A 19,972-nucleotide genomic window follows, 5' to 3' on the forward strand; every position below is an offset into this window, starting at 1 on the left:
GAGAAAGAAACCTAGCTGTTTCTTGCAATAAATACATCTAAAGCAAAAATTTTTCATTGACCCTTGATATAACTACTGCATGTCCCAAATTTACCATTTTGCTTGTGTGGACCCCCAGGGGCCATATGAATCCTGGTTAAAAACCATTGGCCTAGAAGGATAAACGCAAAGTTGATCTTGATATGATTCAAAACCAAAATGTAAAAATCTGAAAGAAATACGAAATGGCATTGTGTCTGATGTTCAACTGGTTCTACCAAACCACCATTGTGAATACAAGGAATACAAATTATCCCTACTATAGGCACAAAGCCTGAAATTTGGGGGAGGAGCAAGTCAATTACATCGACTCCAGTGCATAACTGGTACTTATTTAATCAATGCTCCTGAAAGGATAAAAACAAAGTCGACCTCGGCGAAATTTGAACTCAGGACATAAGGACAGATGAAATGCTGTTAAATATTTCTCCCAGTGTGCTAATGATTTTGCCAGCTCACTGCCTTATGGAGTACAAATAATGACAACTTACTCACAGGGATGTGAGAAGCTGTCACCGAGTGAGGTCTGATTTCTTTAGGATGTAATTTAAATTGTTTTATATTCCCTGTATTAATTACAAACCGTTCAACCATTTAATTATAAATTTTTGAGCATGATGGCATTCTGTTTCTTGACTTTGTCTTATACCATTTATGTAGGTACAGCTTTATGCTTGCAGTGGTATGTAGAAAATAAAAGAGAACTTTGATATATAATTTATTGTTATCTTATATATGCTCATTTTCTGCAACTTCGTTTAGAATACACTGCCCAGAATGTAGCATTGCAAGATTATATTTATCGGGAATACTGAGAGATAAAGTATGTGTAATGAGATGATTATCATAAAATATTCATTTTAAGACAACTAAAATTTCTACTGAAGGAAAATGGAAAACTAATAATACAGTCATTAGTTACAAAAGTAGTAACTTATAAATAGTTGCTAGTAAATAATAATAAAACATGAACAAGACAAGAAAAAAATACAAACTGTATTTTTGTCATGAAGGAAGCCAGTAAATATGAAACAAAGACTTAAATGACAGACATTTATGAGGATCAAAGAGAAATGATAACAGAAATTGCGATAAAGTTAAAAAGTAAGCTAAAAAAAAAAAAAGGATTTCTGAATGCCCTGCCAAAGCAAAAGCATGGAACATTACTAAAGCTTCTGTACCAAGAGGGAAATAGATGAAGAAAAATTGTAGTGTCAGCTGAATAACACAGAATTCACGGCTAAGACTGAAGGGTTCTTCATTACAGCACTGAATGAAAGTGTTGCTGCCAGGAATAACCAGAAGGATATAATGAAGCAACATACATGTTGAGTAGGTACAGAATATATGGTGATGTAGAAGAAACAATTATCTTCATTGTCTCTGGAGCTAACTCTTAACCAAGAAATAATACAGTAACAGCAGTGACAGAAATGGGGTTTAAATACAATGAAAGTTATACCAGATGCATGAAATACTAACAGAAAAGAGGAGGCGTTAGCATATACAAGAATCTTAGAGAATGACAAAGTGGGCATACTTGGAAATATGTCAATCTCCACACAAACAGGGAAATCAAGGCCAATCACCAAGATATTGTTGTCAAAGATCAGCAGAAAGAGAATTCTCTCTTAATATATCAGTTCCCAAAGATGACAAGGTATTTTAAAATAAAATGGAGAAATTTTAATATATAAAGATCTGGAAAAAGAAGTAACTGGAATATAGAAACTGAAGACAAAAACAGTGTCCTGAAATAATTAAAGGACTTGAATGCAAATGCAGGACCTTGGGATTTTAAGGAAACATAGCATATAGAAAAGAGAATTAATAAGAACTGAACACATACCCTGTAAAAAACTTTCATTATAGTAAAAATTACAGAACTAAAATTGAACCAAACTAAACACTATATGTACCCAAGGCACATAGAACTGTGCTTGCAAGTAAAAGAATGCAATTAAAAGTGTTGTACTGAAGCCTAATAACAATAATAGTGAATTCTGATTAAGGTGCAAGACTAGCAATTATTTATTTGCCATTTAGACATGAGGCCAGCAATTTTGAGGGAAGGCATTACTGGAATCGATTCCATCGATTCCAGTATACTTTATTTCATCAATGCTCAAGAGATGAAAGACAGAGTTGAACTCAGATTATAAAGAGAGGAAATAAATGCCAAAATACATATTTCTAATGCATTAATGATTCAACTACTCTACCACCCTAACAATAACAATAATGATGATCACTATGATGCTGGTGGTGGTAGTAGTAGTAGTAGTAGTAGTAGTAGTAGTAGTAGTAGTAGTAGTAGTAGTGGCAGCAGCAGTAGCAGTAGTAGTAGTAGTAGTCATACATGACCAATTCAAGCAATAAGCCAAAGATGTAAAAAAAAAAAAAATTCAAAATTCAAAATAAATGGAAGTGGAGAGACAAGTTACTGAATGAAGAGATTGCAAGAGTGCAATGAAATAATTTAACAAAAAACTATATAAATTAATAAAGGACTGAACCAGTGCGTGTGTTTATTACCGGCATAATGCCTCTCTCAAGGTTTAATTGTAAAAAAAAGCTAGCTATAACTGATGGCTAGAAACCTAAAACAAGAGATTGAAGCACTAAGTATAGCCATTCATGAACAAGCTATTGGGATAAATCTGATAAAATCTCAGACAGAAACTGTAGAATCTGCAGTAAAATGAAAGTATCAATCATTTCTTGAGTGAGTGCAGTGAGTTAGCATGTAAAGAGTATAAGTGTAGACATGACAATGTAGATAAACGAGTACATTAGAATGTTAGCAGAGTGTGTGCCCTTGAAATAACAGGAAAGTGGCATGAACATGAACCAGAGACTGTGACAGAGAATGAGAATTATATAATCTTAGGGGCCTTCCCCATACTATTGAAGAAAGAAAACCAGATATGATAATAGAGACCAGAATAAAGTATAAGATCATAGACTTTGTAACTTTCTTTGATAACAAAGAAGAAACCGAAGAAATTTTTAAAATTGAGAAATACCAGGTTCTAATCAGAGAGCTGAAGAGCCTGTGGACAGCAATTATTCATGTGGTAATCGATACCAAAATGCTACCAAAGGGAGTGAAAGATAGTGGATTTGAGACTTGCATTGTTGACCTGCAGAAAAGTACAAACCTATATTCTGCAAGAATCTTAATGTTCTTGAGATTTGAGGAAAGTTGTTGTCACCAAACCTCAAGATAACATTCCTGCTAATTAAATTAGCAAGTTCTAGCTTAATAACAATAATAATAACTATAATAATAACAATAATAACAACAACAACAAAAGTAACAATAGTAACAGCAACAAACATAACAATGATATTAATCTTTCTGCTACAGGCACACTATAGTAATAGTAACAATAATAAAGATAATTCAAGAAGCTACTAAAAAGCTGTACATGAATTCCTTTGTGGTGTCAAAAATGGTGTAGACATAGACAAATGAGCTGAATTTACTCTCAGAAGAAACAATGTTTTAAAACTGTGAACATTAAATTTGATTAAGACACTGATATCATGATATTAGAAAGAACTACCTATACAAGTATTTAGCTGTTGATAAAACTGATATAAAACACAGAAAGGGAAAATAAAAATTAGCAAAAATGTACTATAGAAGAGATAGACATCTATTAAAACCAAACTCATTATCAGAAATAAGATAATAGACATAAGTACTCAAGTCATCGCAGTCATAAGCTGCAGCATCAAAACAATAGATTGATGGTTTGGTGAATTGAGCTAGGATAGGAAAATTAAATAACTCTTAACTGCATCATGAAGTCACCATCTAAAGCAGCAGTTCTCAACTAGAATTGAGTGAGGTCCATATAAGATTTTGTTGTTAAAACTTATCTGCAATAAATTTCAGATACTTCTGTAATACGCAAAATATTTTGATGATATTTTTTTTATACAGTTCCTTATCATATTCAGTTATAAAAATATAATGACCAACCCATGTCAGCATGGAAGGTGGATTTTAAATGATGATGATGATGACAACAACGACGGTGAAGATGATGGTGGTGATGATGATGATGATGATGATGATGATGAATGATATTTTAAACATCGAATGGCTAGGAGGATCTATCTGAGTGAAATAGGTGAAAAATGGTGAAGAAACCATTTTGATTCTAAAGCTGATATGAACGAATAAAATATACATGCCCTGTATACAAGGAGCAACCAGTTTAATACAAACATAAGAACCATTACAGTGTAATAAAAGTCAGGCTAGAAATATTTTTAGAAGTTAGCAAAGGGAAAATGATTAGCTTAAGAATGGGACAGGAAGAACATAACATATGCTATATGTATGTGTGTGTATGTTTGTCCCTTTGTCTTGACAAGACTCGACAGTTGAAAATGAGAGTCAGTGTCATACAAGCAGTGCCATTTATTTCAAGTACTCAGTGAAATCATGTTTTACTATGAGAAGGAAATGCCACCTTGCTTGGGAACAATTAAAGGTCAGTGACAGGAAGAGCATCTGTCTATAGAAGATCTGTCACAAATATACTTTATCCAAACCCATGCAAGTATGGAGAACATTAAAATTATGTTGATGTTCAAAAATAGTTGTTAAATGACGAAGATGATGATGATGATGATGAAAAATGTATATGCTTTAAGTTTTCTAATGAGCATATTCAATTACTTGTATTTATTAGTTAATGCTTCAAATGACTCAAATGTGTCCATAGTCAAAACTGCTATCGTAAAAATGTATCACATCATATACTTTATTTTTTTAAATTTGGTATTTATTCTATTGGCGTCTTTTCTTGACCGTTAAGTTATGGGGACATAAACAAATCAATAATAGATATCAAGCAGAGGGATGGGGATAAACATAAACAAAAAGACATATACATATACATATGCTCAAAATTTTGATGAGCTGAATAACAGCACAAACCGGTCAGTTTAATATGATTTTTTCGTTTAATACGAAACCTCTACTACAACACACTTACAAAAATATAGACACCAAAACTTATTCCACACAAAAGACTTCTTTGCCATCTTCCCTTTTACTCATGTCATGTATGCCAAACTTACCTTGGAAATACATACATCAATATATTTTCAATAAGCAATAATATGAAAACATTTGCTATGTATAAACATATTTCTATATTTTTATTTTCATATATTTATTTACAAAGAATGAAAGTATTTACTTCTTATGTTACAAAAATTAATCAAGTTTAATTGAAATAAATAATATCTATCTATCTATCTAGCTATGTATATGTGTGTGTGTATATATATATATATATATATATATATATATATATATATATATATATATATATATATACATATATACATACATATATATATATATGTATGTACTAGCTGAATAGCCTGTCGTTGCCACACAATTTTTTTTACAATAGAATGTCTTATATAAAGTTTTGTTTATTCCATGTCAGAACATGCCTTCTCCAACAGATAGGCCTCTTGATCAGGACATATTTGTGCAATTTTTCGCAAAAAGCTCTGTTTAGGATTTTTTTCCTTTTTAAATTATTTACATGTCTGTTTGACAGTTTCACATGACTTTATTCATTAAGAGTTATTAAAACTTCAGTTGTTACAATTTTGACCATCATAATAATGCTTTGCTTTTTGTTTAATAAAAATTCCTCCTCAGATTGATTTTGCTTTCATTTTCAGCTATCATGAAGAAAATGGCAGCTTCCAAATACTGTTTTCTGATAAGGTAAAAATTGATTAAACTTTTAAATCTCAGTAACATTTTTCTGCAAATTTTTCTGGAACAAATAAATAACAAAATCGGATTTAACATGGAAAATTATTTCAATATACCAAATTTGAAAATGTTGACGTAATTTTAAAATTTCACAGTATAGAACAGCACCAGGGATGACCCTACAAAAGTAGAGAAACAGACAGCTATAGGACGTTTCACACACACACACACATTTAAAAATGTACATGCAGGCAGTAACGAGTTGAAAATGGTGTATAGTAGACATATATATGTATATATGTGTATATATGTATGTGTGTAGAAAAGCCACCTACCCCTCTCTCCTTAAAACTACGTATTCCTCACACCCACCTTTCTCTCCCTTCATTGGCATTTTAAAAGTTAGTTGTGTGTCAGTGTGTATGTGTGTGTCTATGCATGTATCTATGTATTTACAAAGGTATGTATACAGCATCATGTGCATATGACAGCTGTATTAACGTTACTATCCGATTGCCACTCCCTATTTGTTGCTTACAGAATGATGTACTCTTCTTCCCTGATATCAATCACACTCACTCTGCTACTACATTTCCCTCAGACTAATACTTTTTGCACCCTTCTCGTTTTATCATATAATTTGCCCAATTTCCCTAAGGGACACGTTATAGATTTTTATTGAACTGAATGTTAGTGTAATATGTATGCAAAGTTTGGTGAATATTGTTTCACTCACCTAGGCAGTGAAATGTTAACAGATAGACAAAAATTGCCATTTATATATAAGATTTATATGTATATGTGTGTGTATGAAGGGATAAAAATTTAATGTATTTTCAACCTTTTTTTGGTATCTTACACACACACACACATATAAATATACAACAGGCTTTGACACAGTTTTCCTGAACCAAATTCACTCACATGACATTGGTTGACCGAGGGTTATAGCAGAAGACGATTAAAGCATTTGACAGTGAGACTGAACCTGAAACCATGTCATTACAAAACGAGCTTCTTAATCACACAACCATGCCAGCACCTATCATCTGAATAATCCAAGATCTTCTTCCTAAAGTTTCTCTGTGGTCCAAATGTTTGTTGAACATTTGAAATATAGCTTCACTCTAATGGGCAACCATTATACATTGCATATTATGGGGTGCTTTTACACATAACACATAATGAGATACCTTTGCACATTGTTTGTTTCTATTTCATGCTCTTCCAATGTAATAGCTTCTGTCTTATATACATTATTTGGAATTGAAATTTCACACTCTTAATACATTAAATTCGGTCATGTTCACTTCCAAAGATCTTTGACTTCCTCATATATCAAGCTTTTGTTAGTAGCTTCTAGATTAATTCTAAAATGGTGATTAAGTTTTCTCTAGTGTTGTCAGTAGCGAGCAAGGCAGAAATCCTTTATTGTTAAGTGTTACTGTGTGTGCATAACATTAGAGCCTGTTTATATGCCTCTATTACACACCTATCACAGGATCATACTTTACACAAATTTATGGCAGTTAAAAATAAAACAAACATGGCCATACACTTCATCAGCTCTGTTTGAGTTGATTGATGGTAAAAGGCATTCCATCTATGACTATCCCTTCTTTTTCTAGCTTTGTGTATCTTGGACTACGTTTTCCAATGTGTTCCCTTATTCAACATTTTAACATTCAAATTATTGTGTCAAATGTGATGTATAGGCGTAGGAGTGGCTGTGTGGTAAGTAACTTGCTTACCAACCACATGGTTCTGGGTTCAGTCTCACTCCGTGGCACCTTGGGCAAGTGTCTTCTACTATAGCCTTGGGCCGACCAAAGCCTTGTGAGTGGATTTGGTAGATGGAAACTGAAAGAAGCCCATCATATATATGTATATATATATGTGTGTGTGTGTGTGTGTATGTTTGTGTGTCTGTGTTTGTTCCCCCAACATTGCTTGATAACCGATGCCGGTGTGTTTACGTCCCAGTAACTTAGCGGTTTGGCAAAAGAGACCGATAGAATAAGTACTAGGCTTACAAAGAATAAGTCCCGGGGTCGATTTGCTATACTAAAGGCGGTGCTCCAGCATGGCCGCAGTCAAATGACTGAAACAAGTAAAAGAGTAAAAGAGTAAATTGTCTTGAATCAACTATGCATTATTTCATAGCTTCAAGATTTCAATGATAGGATTGTTATTTTTCCGAATGACAATGTAGGGTGGGTGTAAGGAGCTGGATCTGGTTAGTTTGATCGTAAAACAGGTAATGTATTTGGGTTGGGTATGGCTGGTTTAAATGCAAGAAGGTTAAAGACAGTAGGGTGTGATTTGAAGTATTTTCGATTATTATTTCTCTTGAATGATTTTATAGAGGCTCTCTCTTCGGCTCATGATTATACACATATTGTTATTGTTGCTTGAGCAGAACAATTCTATTAAAATGGTTTCAGGCAACCCATTAATTAAACACTCGAATATTATTCAGTTTACACTTATTGCTCTGCCATGTTGTCAATCAAGTCAGCATTTCTACTTTTCAATAACCTCATCCACTTTACATCACTTCTTCAATGTAGACGGATCTGAAAATATATTAAAGACACTCATTCTCTCCAGATAAATTTCCATTTTAGTTTCAGTGTTTATATCAATGCATTGAGATGTTGTAAAATAAGTACAAGTAATAATAATAATAATAATAAAGCAAAAAAAAAAAAATAATAATAGTAATAATCCTTTCTACTATAGGCACAAGGCCTGAAATTTTTGGGTAGGGAGCCAGTCGATTAGATTGACCTCAGTGCACAACTGGTACTTAATTTATCGACCTCAAGAGGATGAAAGGCAAAGTCAACCTCAGTAAAATTTGAACTTAGAAAGTAATGACTGACAAAATACCACTAAGCATTTCACCCGGCATGCTAACGATTCTGCCAGCTTGATGCCTTTATATAATAATAATAATAATAATAGTAATAATAATAATAATAATAGTAATAATAATAATAATTGTTCTTGCGATGCGTGAGTAAATATAAACATTTTCTTCCTAATCATAGAACCATGCAAGAAAATACAAAAGGAGCATTTAACTGACCACTGAACTTGTTACAAATAGCAGCTAAATCTCCCTTAAATCGCACCCTACCATTTTAAATAAGTACGGATATATTGGACTACGTAGTCCTAGATGTGTGTACAGATTGGATAGCTATGGCTAGAAGACCTTTGTTCATACTACTGATCAATCAGAAATGACCTGAGGCTAAATAACCACGACAACAACAACAAGAATGATGTCTGGAATGCAAACTGCCAACTACTGATCAGTTAAGACTTTTACAAATCAGCTACTCGGCATACAACAAAGGGGTCCTCTTTCTCTCCTTCGGAATTAAAATTTTGTTTGAGGTGATGTGTGTCATACTTCAGAAACTGAATGCAAAATCTGATACAAGCAATAGTAACTCTGTCCTTTAAGACCGACCCGACCTGTCTCAAGCAAATATTTATGGTTTTTTCTCCCTTTTTAATGAACTATCTGATAAAGTAACCATCAACAGCAAGATGAACATCAAAACCAGATACAATGAAGTAAATTAATAGCAGAAAACCTTTTACTGGGGATCAAGTGAATATGTCAACATTGGTTTTATAGCGTCGAATATTTCATTATCTCCGCTACGGGCTAAATGATCTGATCTGTTATATATTAATATTGAAAAGTAATCAATATTTTAGAAATGCACTTTACTGAAGTACTTCCCCCTGTAGATAGATAATAGAATTCTAGAGATATTTATCAAGTTTTCATAGTGATGCTAAAGTTTTCGACATACTCATCTGTGATGAGTTAATTACATTCTGTGTACCTTCGTTTAAAGTAGGGGGTGGATTTTCTCTAAATCAATTGATTTATTTTACTGAAGAAGAGTTTGTATTTAACGTTGATGTTGAGTTAAAAGTGATGCTGGTAGAACGAGCCAAGCCAATAATAGTTGAAATGGTGATAGTAATGATGATGATGATGATGATGATGGTGATGGTGATGATGACGATGACGGTAGTAGGTAGCCATGATCACAGAGTTGAAGGAATTGGTGCTGTGAAAAGTAATAGTTATGTTAGAAGTGATGACAGAAAGTGATGATGGAGATGTTTGTGTTGCCAATGTTAATGATGATGACGATGGCAGCGAAATGTGCCGGCAATATTAATGTTAATGAAGACAGTGAGGGTGATGATGGAGGTGATGGCAGCGGTGAGAAAGGTGGTGGCAATGGTGGTGGTGGTGGTAGTAGTGGCGATGGTAGAGAACATATGATGGTGTGATGGCAATGTTAATAAAGGTGGCGATGGTGATGTCGGTGATGATGGTGTCAGTGACAGTGATGGTGGTGAGAATGTGATGGCAATGCTATTGATGGTGGTGGTAGTGGTGATTGTAATGATGGTGGCGAAAATGGTGACAGTGGTGATGCTGACGATGATGGTGGTGACGGTGATGGTGGTGATGGAATGTGAATGATGATGGTGTTGGTGCTGGTGATGGTGATGGTGATAATGACGATGACGACTACGAAGATGATGACGATGACGGCGACAATGATGATGATGATGGTGGTGGCGATGGCAGTGGTGATGACGATGATGATGACGATGATGATGCTGATGATGATCTTGGTGATGGTAGTGGTGGTGATAGCGATGATCATGGGGAATATCATAGTGGTGATGATGATGATCTGGTGGTGATGTTGGTGTCAGTGATGATGGTGGTGATGGTAGTGCTATGATAGCAACGTTTATGATGATGGTGATGATGGTATTGCTGACAGTGTGAAGATCGTATTGATACTATTATTGATGATGTCAGTGATGATGAAACATTGATCACAATAATAATGTTGGGTGAGTTGATAATGTTGATTTTAATGGCCATAGTGATAGTAATCATGACAAGGGTATGAGGACAATGACGATGACAAAGGGTTATAGTCATGGTAAGGGAGGGATACAAATGGTATTGCAATTACAGTAGGGATGTTAGCAGTGGTGATGGTGGTGATAGTGGTGGTTAGACGAGGTGTGAAGGTGGTGGCACTGATGATGATGACGGTGGTGGCAGTGATTATGATGGTGGTGACACTAGTGATGATTGTGGTGGCATTGATGATGACAGTGGTGGTATTGATGATGACGATGGTGACATTGATGATGATGGTGGTGGCATTGATGATGATGATGGTGGAAGCAATGACGGTGGTGACATTGATGATGACGGTGGTGGCATTGATAATGATGATGGTGGTAGCAATGACGGTGGTGATATTGATGATGATGATGGTGGCATTGATGATGGCGGTGGTGGTGGCGACGAAAATGATTGTGATAGTGAAATTAATGGAGATGGTGGTGGTGGTGGTGGAGTTGATTGTGATGGTGGTGACAAGAGCAGTGATGGTGACAGTGGTGGTGTTGATCATGATGGCGATGCAGGTGGGGGTATAAGAGTGGTGATGATAGTTGCTGACAATTGCTAGTAGTGTTGTTTATGATAAAATAGTGGTGATGTCAGTATATATATATATATATGTGTACATGTGATTATATATGCACACATGTATGAGTGTAAGTGTCTGAGTAACTGCCCCTCCTTTTGTTTGACTGAATTAAGCATTGTTCAGTGTTTATCTCTACTCCATACAAGTATAGTCTTGATCTATCAAAGCTATTGTGCTGCCTGCATTAAGTGCAACGCCATTAACCTCACTGTTTTATTGTCAATAAGTTACGCTTCTAGACAAGATGCTTTATTGTACTTACCTGGGTCTGTGGAGTTGAAAGTTAGTGCCACGCCCACAGCATGGTTGATTGATTATTAAGAAGGGCATCTTGCTGTAAAAAGAAACGAAATTATACGTGAGCATATACATACACCCGCACACACACATAATTTATATATGTGTGTGTTTGTACTATATATATATATATATATATATATATATATATATATATATACTTGAGTATATATAAAGGGTAGCAAAAATTATACAAAATTTTACTACCAGTGGCCTAGCATGTAAGAAAGTCAATGACAGCATATTCAATATATATTCTCTTATATATATATATATATATATATGTGTGTGTGTGTGTGTGTGTGTGTGTGTGTATTTGTATAAATATATATATTTATGTATGCATACACCCAGTCTTGTAAATTGGAGGTGATGCGTTCATGTCCCCCTGGAGCACTTTTGTCGCAATAACTGCACACATGCATGCACACACATATGCTTTAACAATTGATAGGCAAATATTCGAATTCACCCAAGCAATAAAAGACAACAGAACTAATTAAAAATAAATCTTGGTGGTGATAGTGGTGGAAGTATGAACATTATCGGTCACTGCACTCATAAGGAAAGAAAAAGGGATTATTTTATATACATATATATGTACGTATATATATATATATATATATATATATATATATATAGAGAGAGAGAGAGAGAGAGATAGATTGCGGCAGAAATACCTCCTACATTTTAAACTTTCACTTATGTGTTGCTAATGAACTTATGTAAATGTCAATGATATTTTCATTTACCTAATGAACAAAAACTGTAATCCTTTGTTTAAACAACAGTAAAATTAATTTTTCATAAATGTTGTTTTTTTCTCCTTTTGTTAACTTTTAAAATGTGGGAGGTATTTCTGCCGCACCCTGTATTACTCTTAAACAAGAATGTTATTGATAGTGACTTCAAAGTTTTAGCCAGGTTAGCCATCATCAGGCTGAAACCTTGAAGTTACTGCCAACAACATTTTTGTATAAGAATAATAAATTTGTATGTTACAAAAGTATAGAGCAATCCATCAGATTAATATTAAATTGTTTTTATTATAAGTGAAAAGAAAAGCATATATAATATACATATGTTATATAAATATAAGTGTGTGTGTGTGTGAATGACTATATAAATTTATTCTTTTATTTGTTTCAGTCATTTGACTGTGACCATGCTGGAGCACCACCTTCAGTCGAACAAATCAACTCCAGGACTTTCTCTTTGTAAGCCTTGTACTTATTCTATCGGTCTTTTTGTTAAGTTACAGGGATGTAAACACACAAGCATCGGTTGTCAAGCAATGGTGGTGGGGACAAACACACATATGACGGGCTCCTTTCAATTTCTGTCTACCAAATCCACTCACATGGTTCTGGTCGGCCTGAGGCTATAGTAGAAGACACTTGTCCAAGGGGCCACGCAGTGGGACTGAACCCGGAACCATGTGGTTCGTAAGCAAGCTACTTACTATGCAGCCACTCCTGTGCCTAGATTATATATAAATATATATTTCATATATATATGAAAAATATAATTTATCGTGTGTGAAACTGGGAAAGCATAACTAATTTTAAATGGTTTTCAATAAAAATGATTGAAGAGGCTTATCTTGTGAGTTACTTGGTGACCTTACTAGTGTGTCAGGTCCACAAAAGAAGAAAAAGGCACTCATTATTCTCTGTAAAGTAGTTGGCATTAAAAAGGGCATCTAGTCACAGACATCATGCTAAAGCAGTCATTAGAGCTTGATGCAGTCCCCTAATTCAACAGTTCCTGTCAAATATTTCAGCCCATGCCAGCAATGAATATGAATGTTAAATGATGAAGATGGTTACTATAATCAGCTTGGAGTTTTAAAGTTAAGATGTTTTTGTATTTGCAATGTAATTTAATGAACATACATAATTTTAACATTTATAAGGAACTCTGGTGTATAATACATCCCCTAATTTTGGTGGCTTAAAATTTGGAAAAAAGATTTTGAAAGGGATTATAATACTATCCATGTATAAGAAATCCCCATATTTTTTAACCTAATTTTTGACAAAAAAGGGTTCCTTATACATGCTAAAATATCGTATATATCATAATACAAAGGAGATAAGTAAGTAATGAGTTGGTTTAATGATGATGTGAGGCATTTACAGATATCTTAGAAATTAGTTTTCCTTCTATCTTGTGTTTTGATTGTAGCCTAAGGTTGATGAAAAACTTGTGGTTTAAATAGTAAATTTTTCTGTCACTATATTTCTGTTAAAATGCAGTTCTGTTTTAATTAATTCTGAAGATAATGAAGTATTTACTAAAATAACTTTGCCATTATTTAGCTGCTTTCTGGAATATTAATTAACATGAAATTTTGATGGAAGGTTTTAACTTAGATCACTTTAAAACAGGGAATTTGTGTCATAGAACTCTAGATGGTATCAAGTGGGTTGAAATCAAAAAGGTTGATACTAATTATTGACTTGAGCTTTTGACACAAGGCCAACAAATTTGAGGGAAGGACTAAATTGATTAAATCAGTCTCAGTGTTCAACCGGTACTTATTTCATCATTTCTGAAAGTAAAAGAGGCAAGTCTTATACCTCAGAACATAAAGATGGATTAAATTCCATTAAGCATTTTTCCCAGCATGCTAATGGCTCTGCCAGCTCCTTGCCTTAGCGTTGATTCTAATTATTACAAACCACACATAATAATTTTGCTCAGAGGACATCTGACTATTGACTATAACAATTTCTACATTTTTACACATCTGCTTTAGCTTATCAACTACATGCAACCACATTGGTAATGACGTAGCCACTACACGGTCATTAAATATGTTAGAAATAGCAGCCAAAACACCCACAAAGCAAATGGTATGTATCAAGTTAGTTACGACCCTCCCATTCTCCTCGTTATAAATCTCAAAGAAAGATGAAAATGAAAACATGACTGAAATAACTTTAAACATTTGTAAAAAAATAAACAAGAAAATATACATTGAAATAAATAATAGCGAAATGACTTTAAAAGATTTATAAGAAAGATCAAAAGTTATAAAATTGTGAAATGTGAAAGTTCTCTGCATTACTGTAATGTACGCATATGAGCCTGGTGGTGATGGTCGTAGTTATGGTGGTAATAGTAGTAGTGGTGGTTATGGTGGTAATAGTAGTGGTGGTGGTACACTTCAAAAACAAATTTTGTTTACAAGCATCTGTGAAAATTTTGTGAAGAAAAATGGTGTCATTAGATTGTAAGAAATGAAAATATATGAAGATAAGAACAGAAATGTAAAGCTGAAGTTGATGTAAGATTTTGCATTCATTGTTAAAGAAAGTTAAACCTTTGTCTTATCTGCTGTGTGTTATACAGTGAATACAAAGTTAGTAACTTGAAACGCCACAATGAAGCAAATCATAAAACACTTTGAGTATTTCATCTTTTTTTTATAGGTGCAAGGTATGGTTGTACTGTTGAGAAATTTGTTTAGTAACCACAGTTCAGTCCCATTATTCAGCACCTTGGGCAAGTGTCTGCTACATTAGCCTGAGGTTGACCAAAATCCTGAGTAGTTTTGGTACTCAGAAACTGAAAAAAGCCCATCACACACACATTCTTTCTTACAGTAATAATGAGGTTATGTGCCTCCGGCCAGCAGGTTTTTCAAGTCGCCAATATTGCTAAGAGTTTATAAAGTGCAAAACTAATGGTAACTCCCCGATCAGCCATATCCAATGACCAGGTTAAATATTTGCATGTGTGTGTGTGTGTGCGTGTTTGTCTGCTACCCCTACTGACAACTAGTGCTGGTTTGTTTACATGCCCTGTAACCTAGAAGTTTGGTAAAAGTGACCAATATAATAAAGTACCAGGCTTTAAAAAAAATACTGGGTTTGATTTTTCAGACTATACCCTTGAAAGTGGTGCCCCAGCATGGCCACTGTTCAAAGGCTGAAACAAGTATAACATAAAAGATATTCACCTGAATGAGGAGACTCACTACAATTTCAGAAGTTTTATTGAAGAACTAAAAGTTGAAAATAAAATTAGTAACATCTCTTTTTAATGCATTATACAGTGGCTAGCTGTTGACCAATAACATTTTGAGTACATTTGTAGATCTGTTAGAAACTATCATTACTTTTCTTGAAGTAAAGCAAAGATCCTGTCCTCAAGCAGAAAATGAGGTAATGCTCTAGTTATGAAAACATGCTGTAGAAATAGAATTAATGAAATTACAGGAGGACCTAAGTTTGTCACTGATCAACAAATTTCAGTCTGTCATTGAAATGTGGAAAAAAATAAATCCAGAAATAGAATATCCTGAACCAAAGAAATCTAATTTGTGACTTATATGAATTTCAGCACAATGTACTGCTGTGAATTATGAATTACTGTTATCTGTAATGAAGTTTGAGAACTTGAGGAATCATGAAAACCTTACAAATGAACATCAGACAAAGATAAAACTGACAAGTATATTAGTCAGATTTTTCAATGACTTGCAATCAAAATGGAGAGTGACAAAAATCTCTAATAGTACTAAATAGCAGCTTTAATAGTCTGATAACTGTAACATTATTTGTCATAAAATTATTATAATAATACTGTAAATTTGTAAAGTGGAATCTGATTAAAATGTCTTTGATTTTATTAGTTTTCTTCCCACTTTTTATTTTCTTGTCATATTTTCTTACATGTTTTGATCAGATATTTACTAAGTCAAATGAATATAACTTATTTGATAGCATGAAAGATGCCACACAATTTCAGTAGTGTGTATTCAGGGAAAATGTTTTAAGTACATGAAGCTTATGGGAGGTCCAACTTTGTATATAGGACCTGAAGTGATTTTTTAAATAAATTTATTGGGCAGAAAAAGTGTCATATATGGCAACGAATACAGTAGTTAATTAGAAATATGTTTTATTTTATTTTTTATTAGAGGTACCAAAATGAAATAGTGCATTTCAGGTAATGAGTTCAAATCAACATAAAACATATTGTAAATACATTTATTCACTCAAAATAATGACTGTCTCTAACAATAACTTTCTCTGCCTTGAAACCAATATTCTGATTCCTTTGGCAAAAATATCAGATTCTTAAGGTGAGACTAATGTTTGGCATTCCATTTCAATATTGTTCCTGGCTTTGTATATTTTTTCACAAGTAAAATATTCATGAGAACTGAATAAACGAAGATTTGATAGCGTTAGGTCTGGTGAGTGGGGAGGGAGAAATATTTTTCCAGCATTATGAATTTATCTTATCGAGGCTTTTTTGCTGAATCTGCCTTGCATTATTATGTTGCAGGATGGCTCCTTTTCTATTAATTAGAGCAGGTTATTTTTTGAAAAAAGAGAAAAAAAAAATGAGTTGATGCAATCAAATTTTTGACAATTAAGTTCATTCTGTGGTACTTTTTTCTTGTTCTAATAATTCGAAGTGATCAATATCTATTATATTCCACCAAAGGCACAGCAGAATCTTACTGATTGACATCCATTCAAAAAAAAAAAATAAATAAATAAATTAAATCACTGTTTCTAAATTTGTGAAACCACGTTTGGTATTTCTGAACATTCACCCCGCCAGGATATTCAGTTCTTATGTTTACTTTTACACATGTTGCATTATTTCCCTTATGAAATTCGTGAAGCATGCAATGCCGAATATGCAGCTCACTAAAGATCATGTCTTCCATGGGCTATCAGATAGAACATATACACACATAGTATGTGTGTACATCCATCTTAATATTTGATTATTTACTCTTTTTGCTGATTGGTTGATTCCAAGCTCAACTTTTATTGACTAGTAAACAATTTGTAGTATGACATCAAAATATTTGCTTGAGAAAACAACATCACTTTTCCATCTTTCTTATAGTTTCACTTTTGTTTGTCATATTAATTATGTTAATGATATAGTTAAAACAGTCATCATTCAATAATTTGAAAAGATTTGGTGTCTATGTACAGTATACTTCATTATCACTGAAACTAGTACAAATTAGCAATTTAGAAATTGCATACATGTTGTTCCTAAATGTATTTATAAGCATACTGTAAAAAAATGTGTGTATGCCGCAATAAAAATGAGTGCATAAATTTATGTTCACGTATTGCAGCTCTCAAATATCTGAAATTTGTCTTATGTAATTCTTCAAGTTTAACCACCTGCGTGTGTGTGTGTGTGCATGTGCATGTGTTCACGTGTGAGTGTGTTTGTGTGTTTCTCTGTCTATGGATGTGTTCATGTATTTCACACACACACACACACACACACACACATTCACACCTATATCCTTGCAGACTTCTCAAATACTTTAGGATTAGCTGCCATCAATATTTTTTAAATATCAATAAAACTACCAAAGCATGGCTACCAGACATAAATAATTTCAAAAAATATTTTTGTATAATGAAAATATTTTTCATATGTAATCTTCAGTTTGATGTATTTTGCAGGTAGGGGTAAAAATTGTCTTAGAGATTCAAAATCACATAATTTAGCTCTTATTAATAAATAGAGAAATGGTTGTATTTATAACTTGAGGTCTTTGTCATAAATTTAATGCACAATGCTATGATAAAATCTTTTATCTTTTACTTGTTTCAGTCATTGAGCTATGGCCTTGTTAGCTTAGTCAAACTGACTCTGATACTTATTCTTTTGGTCTCTTTTGTCGAACCACTAAGTTACAGGGCCATAGACAAATCAATGCCAGTTGTGAAGCATTGAAGGAAGTAATGTTCACAAACACAAAGACGAAGACACATGCATGTACATATGCATATGTGTGTGCATGCACACACGCACGTATGTGTCTATATACACATACATACATACATTATATATATATATATATATATATATATATATATATATATTAAAAGTATTATAGTAATAATATTAGGGAATGAAAAATTTATTCCAACCTTACAGGCAAAAATCGGTATAATATTATACCGGGTTTCCTAATATATAATATATATGTATATAACTAATTTAGAGACGAACCACCACTCTACAACTCAGTCAACTCATAACCCGTCCAGATCCATGCTGTGAGGCATATACCATCTTAATACATCAAAGATTTTAATCTAAAAGTTCAAATTAAATAACATATTACATAAATAAATCATAGAAATATTAATTTTAAAAATTTTAAAGTCAAATTTATAAAATGGACAGTAAAAATTAATACGATAATATACAGTATGGAAGTGTAAATGTAAAAAGTTAGTGCTAGTACATAGACTACGTGCGTTTCATGGGTCAAATAGGACTATATAAAATCATAAGCAAATTCTATCTGAGTTCATTAGAACGGGGAAATGATTTTACTCCCAAAGTACCTAAAAATCATTCAAGGAATAAACATAAACATGAGAAATAAAAATATATATAAAGAGACAAAATCTGTAAACTAATCCCCACATTAACGGTATCAATATAAATATTAAGAGTTACAATCTAAAAACATTATAGTAAACAAGGTTAAAACATTATGGAATACGTAGATAATAGTAAAAAAATGTGTTAGTGTATAAAGTTACTAAAAGACGGATGTCGATATTGTTTATAAAATTAAAATAAGAAAACATGACTTATGTGCCGGCTGGTCACTGTATAATTAAAACAAAATGGCTGTGCTATAGAATTTATACTAAAAGGTCACGTGATATGGCGTCTATTACCCAGAAGTACATGCATATTATAATTATTAAAATAATAACGAAAATATCGAAAAATAAAATCTACCTAAAATAAAAAGTTTCTGGAGGATTAAAAATACTAAAATACTTAAACTTGCAAATTAACGCAGAGTAATACCTATACACATACGAAAATTCTATATTACGTAAATAATGCTATGAAAATTAATACTGAAAAGTCACGTGATAAACATGGCGTCCATTACCAGAGGTAAATACGTGTTATAATTACTAAAATAATAACGAAAATATCGAAAAAGAAAATCTACCTAAAATAAAAAGCTTATTGAAGATTAATAATACTAAAATACTTAAAACTCTCAGATTTACGCAGAATAATAACTATACCAAGTATGAAAGGACTCATATTATCGTTGAATACTTAAAGTAAAGGTAATTATATGTTACAATTTTGTATAATATTGTGATGATTAAAGTGTATTCTAAAGCTAATTTCATGTATTCTACGATACTGATCATAACTATAAGCTGGTACCTAATCCTAAGTTTAAATAAATAAATTAGTTATCTAAAATTATATAAGTAATTTAATTTATGTTTGCATTTAATATTACGTTCATCGTGGGAGTTAAATCAATTTTTTATTA

At 32.9% G+C, this 19,972-nt stretch overlaps 1 protein-coding gene and 1 long non-coding RNA gene across 3 annotated transcripts in view; one reads left to right on the plus strand and one right to left on the minus strand.

Annotated features, from left to right (window-relative positions):
• Positions 1-19,972, plus strand: part of LOC128249443 (uncharacterized) — a 255,980-nt gene that overhangs the window by 93,944 nt on the left and 142,064 nt on the right. The window contains exon 3 of one of the 2 annotated variants that reach the window (XR_016244314.1): positions 5,761-5,806. The exons of the other annotated variant lie outside the window; for it this stretch is intronic. This is a non-coding gene — a long non-coding RNA (uncharacterized LOC128249443). The remainder of the gene's footprint in view (positions 1-5,760; positions 5,807-19,972) is intronic. 2 annotated transcript variants of the gene reach the window in all.
• Positions 11,618-19,972, minus strand: part of LOC106880364 (protocadherin beta-15) — a 69,613-nt gene continuing 61,258 nt past the window's right edge. Inside the window, exon 3 of the mRNA XM_089362733.1 lies at positions 11,618-11,689. Coding sequence (XP_089218859.1) covers positions 11,673-11,689 — 17 coding nt within the window. The 3' untranslated portion in view covers positions 11,618-11,672. The remainder of the gene's footprint in view (positions 11,690-19,972) is intronic.

Source organism: Octopus bimaculoides, chromosome 14, assembly GCF_046866305.1.
Source record: "Octopus bimaculoides isolate indiv1 chromosome 14, ASM4686630v1, whole genome shotgun sequence".
NCBI lineage: Eukaryota > Metazoa > Mollusca > Cephalopoda > Octopoda > Octopodidae > Octopus > Octopus bimaculoides.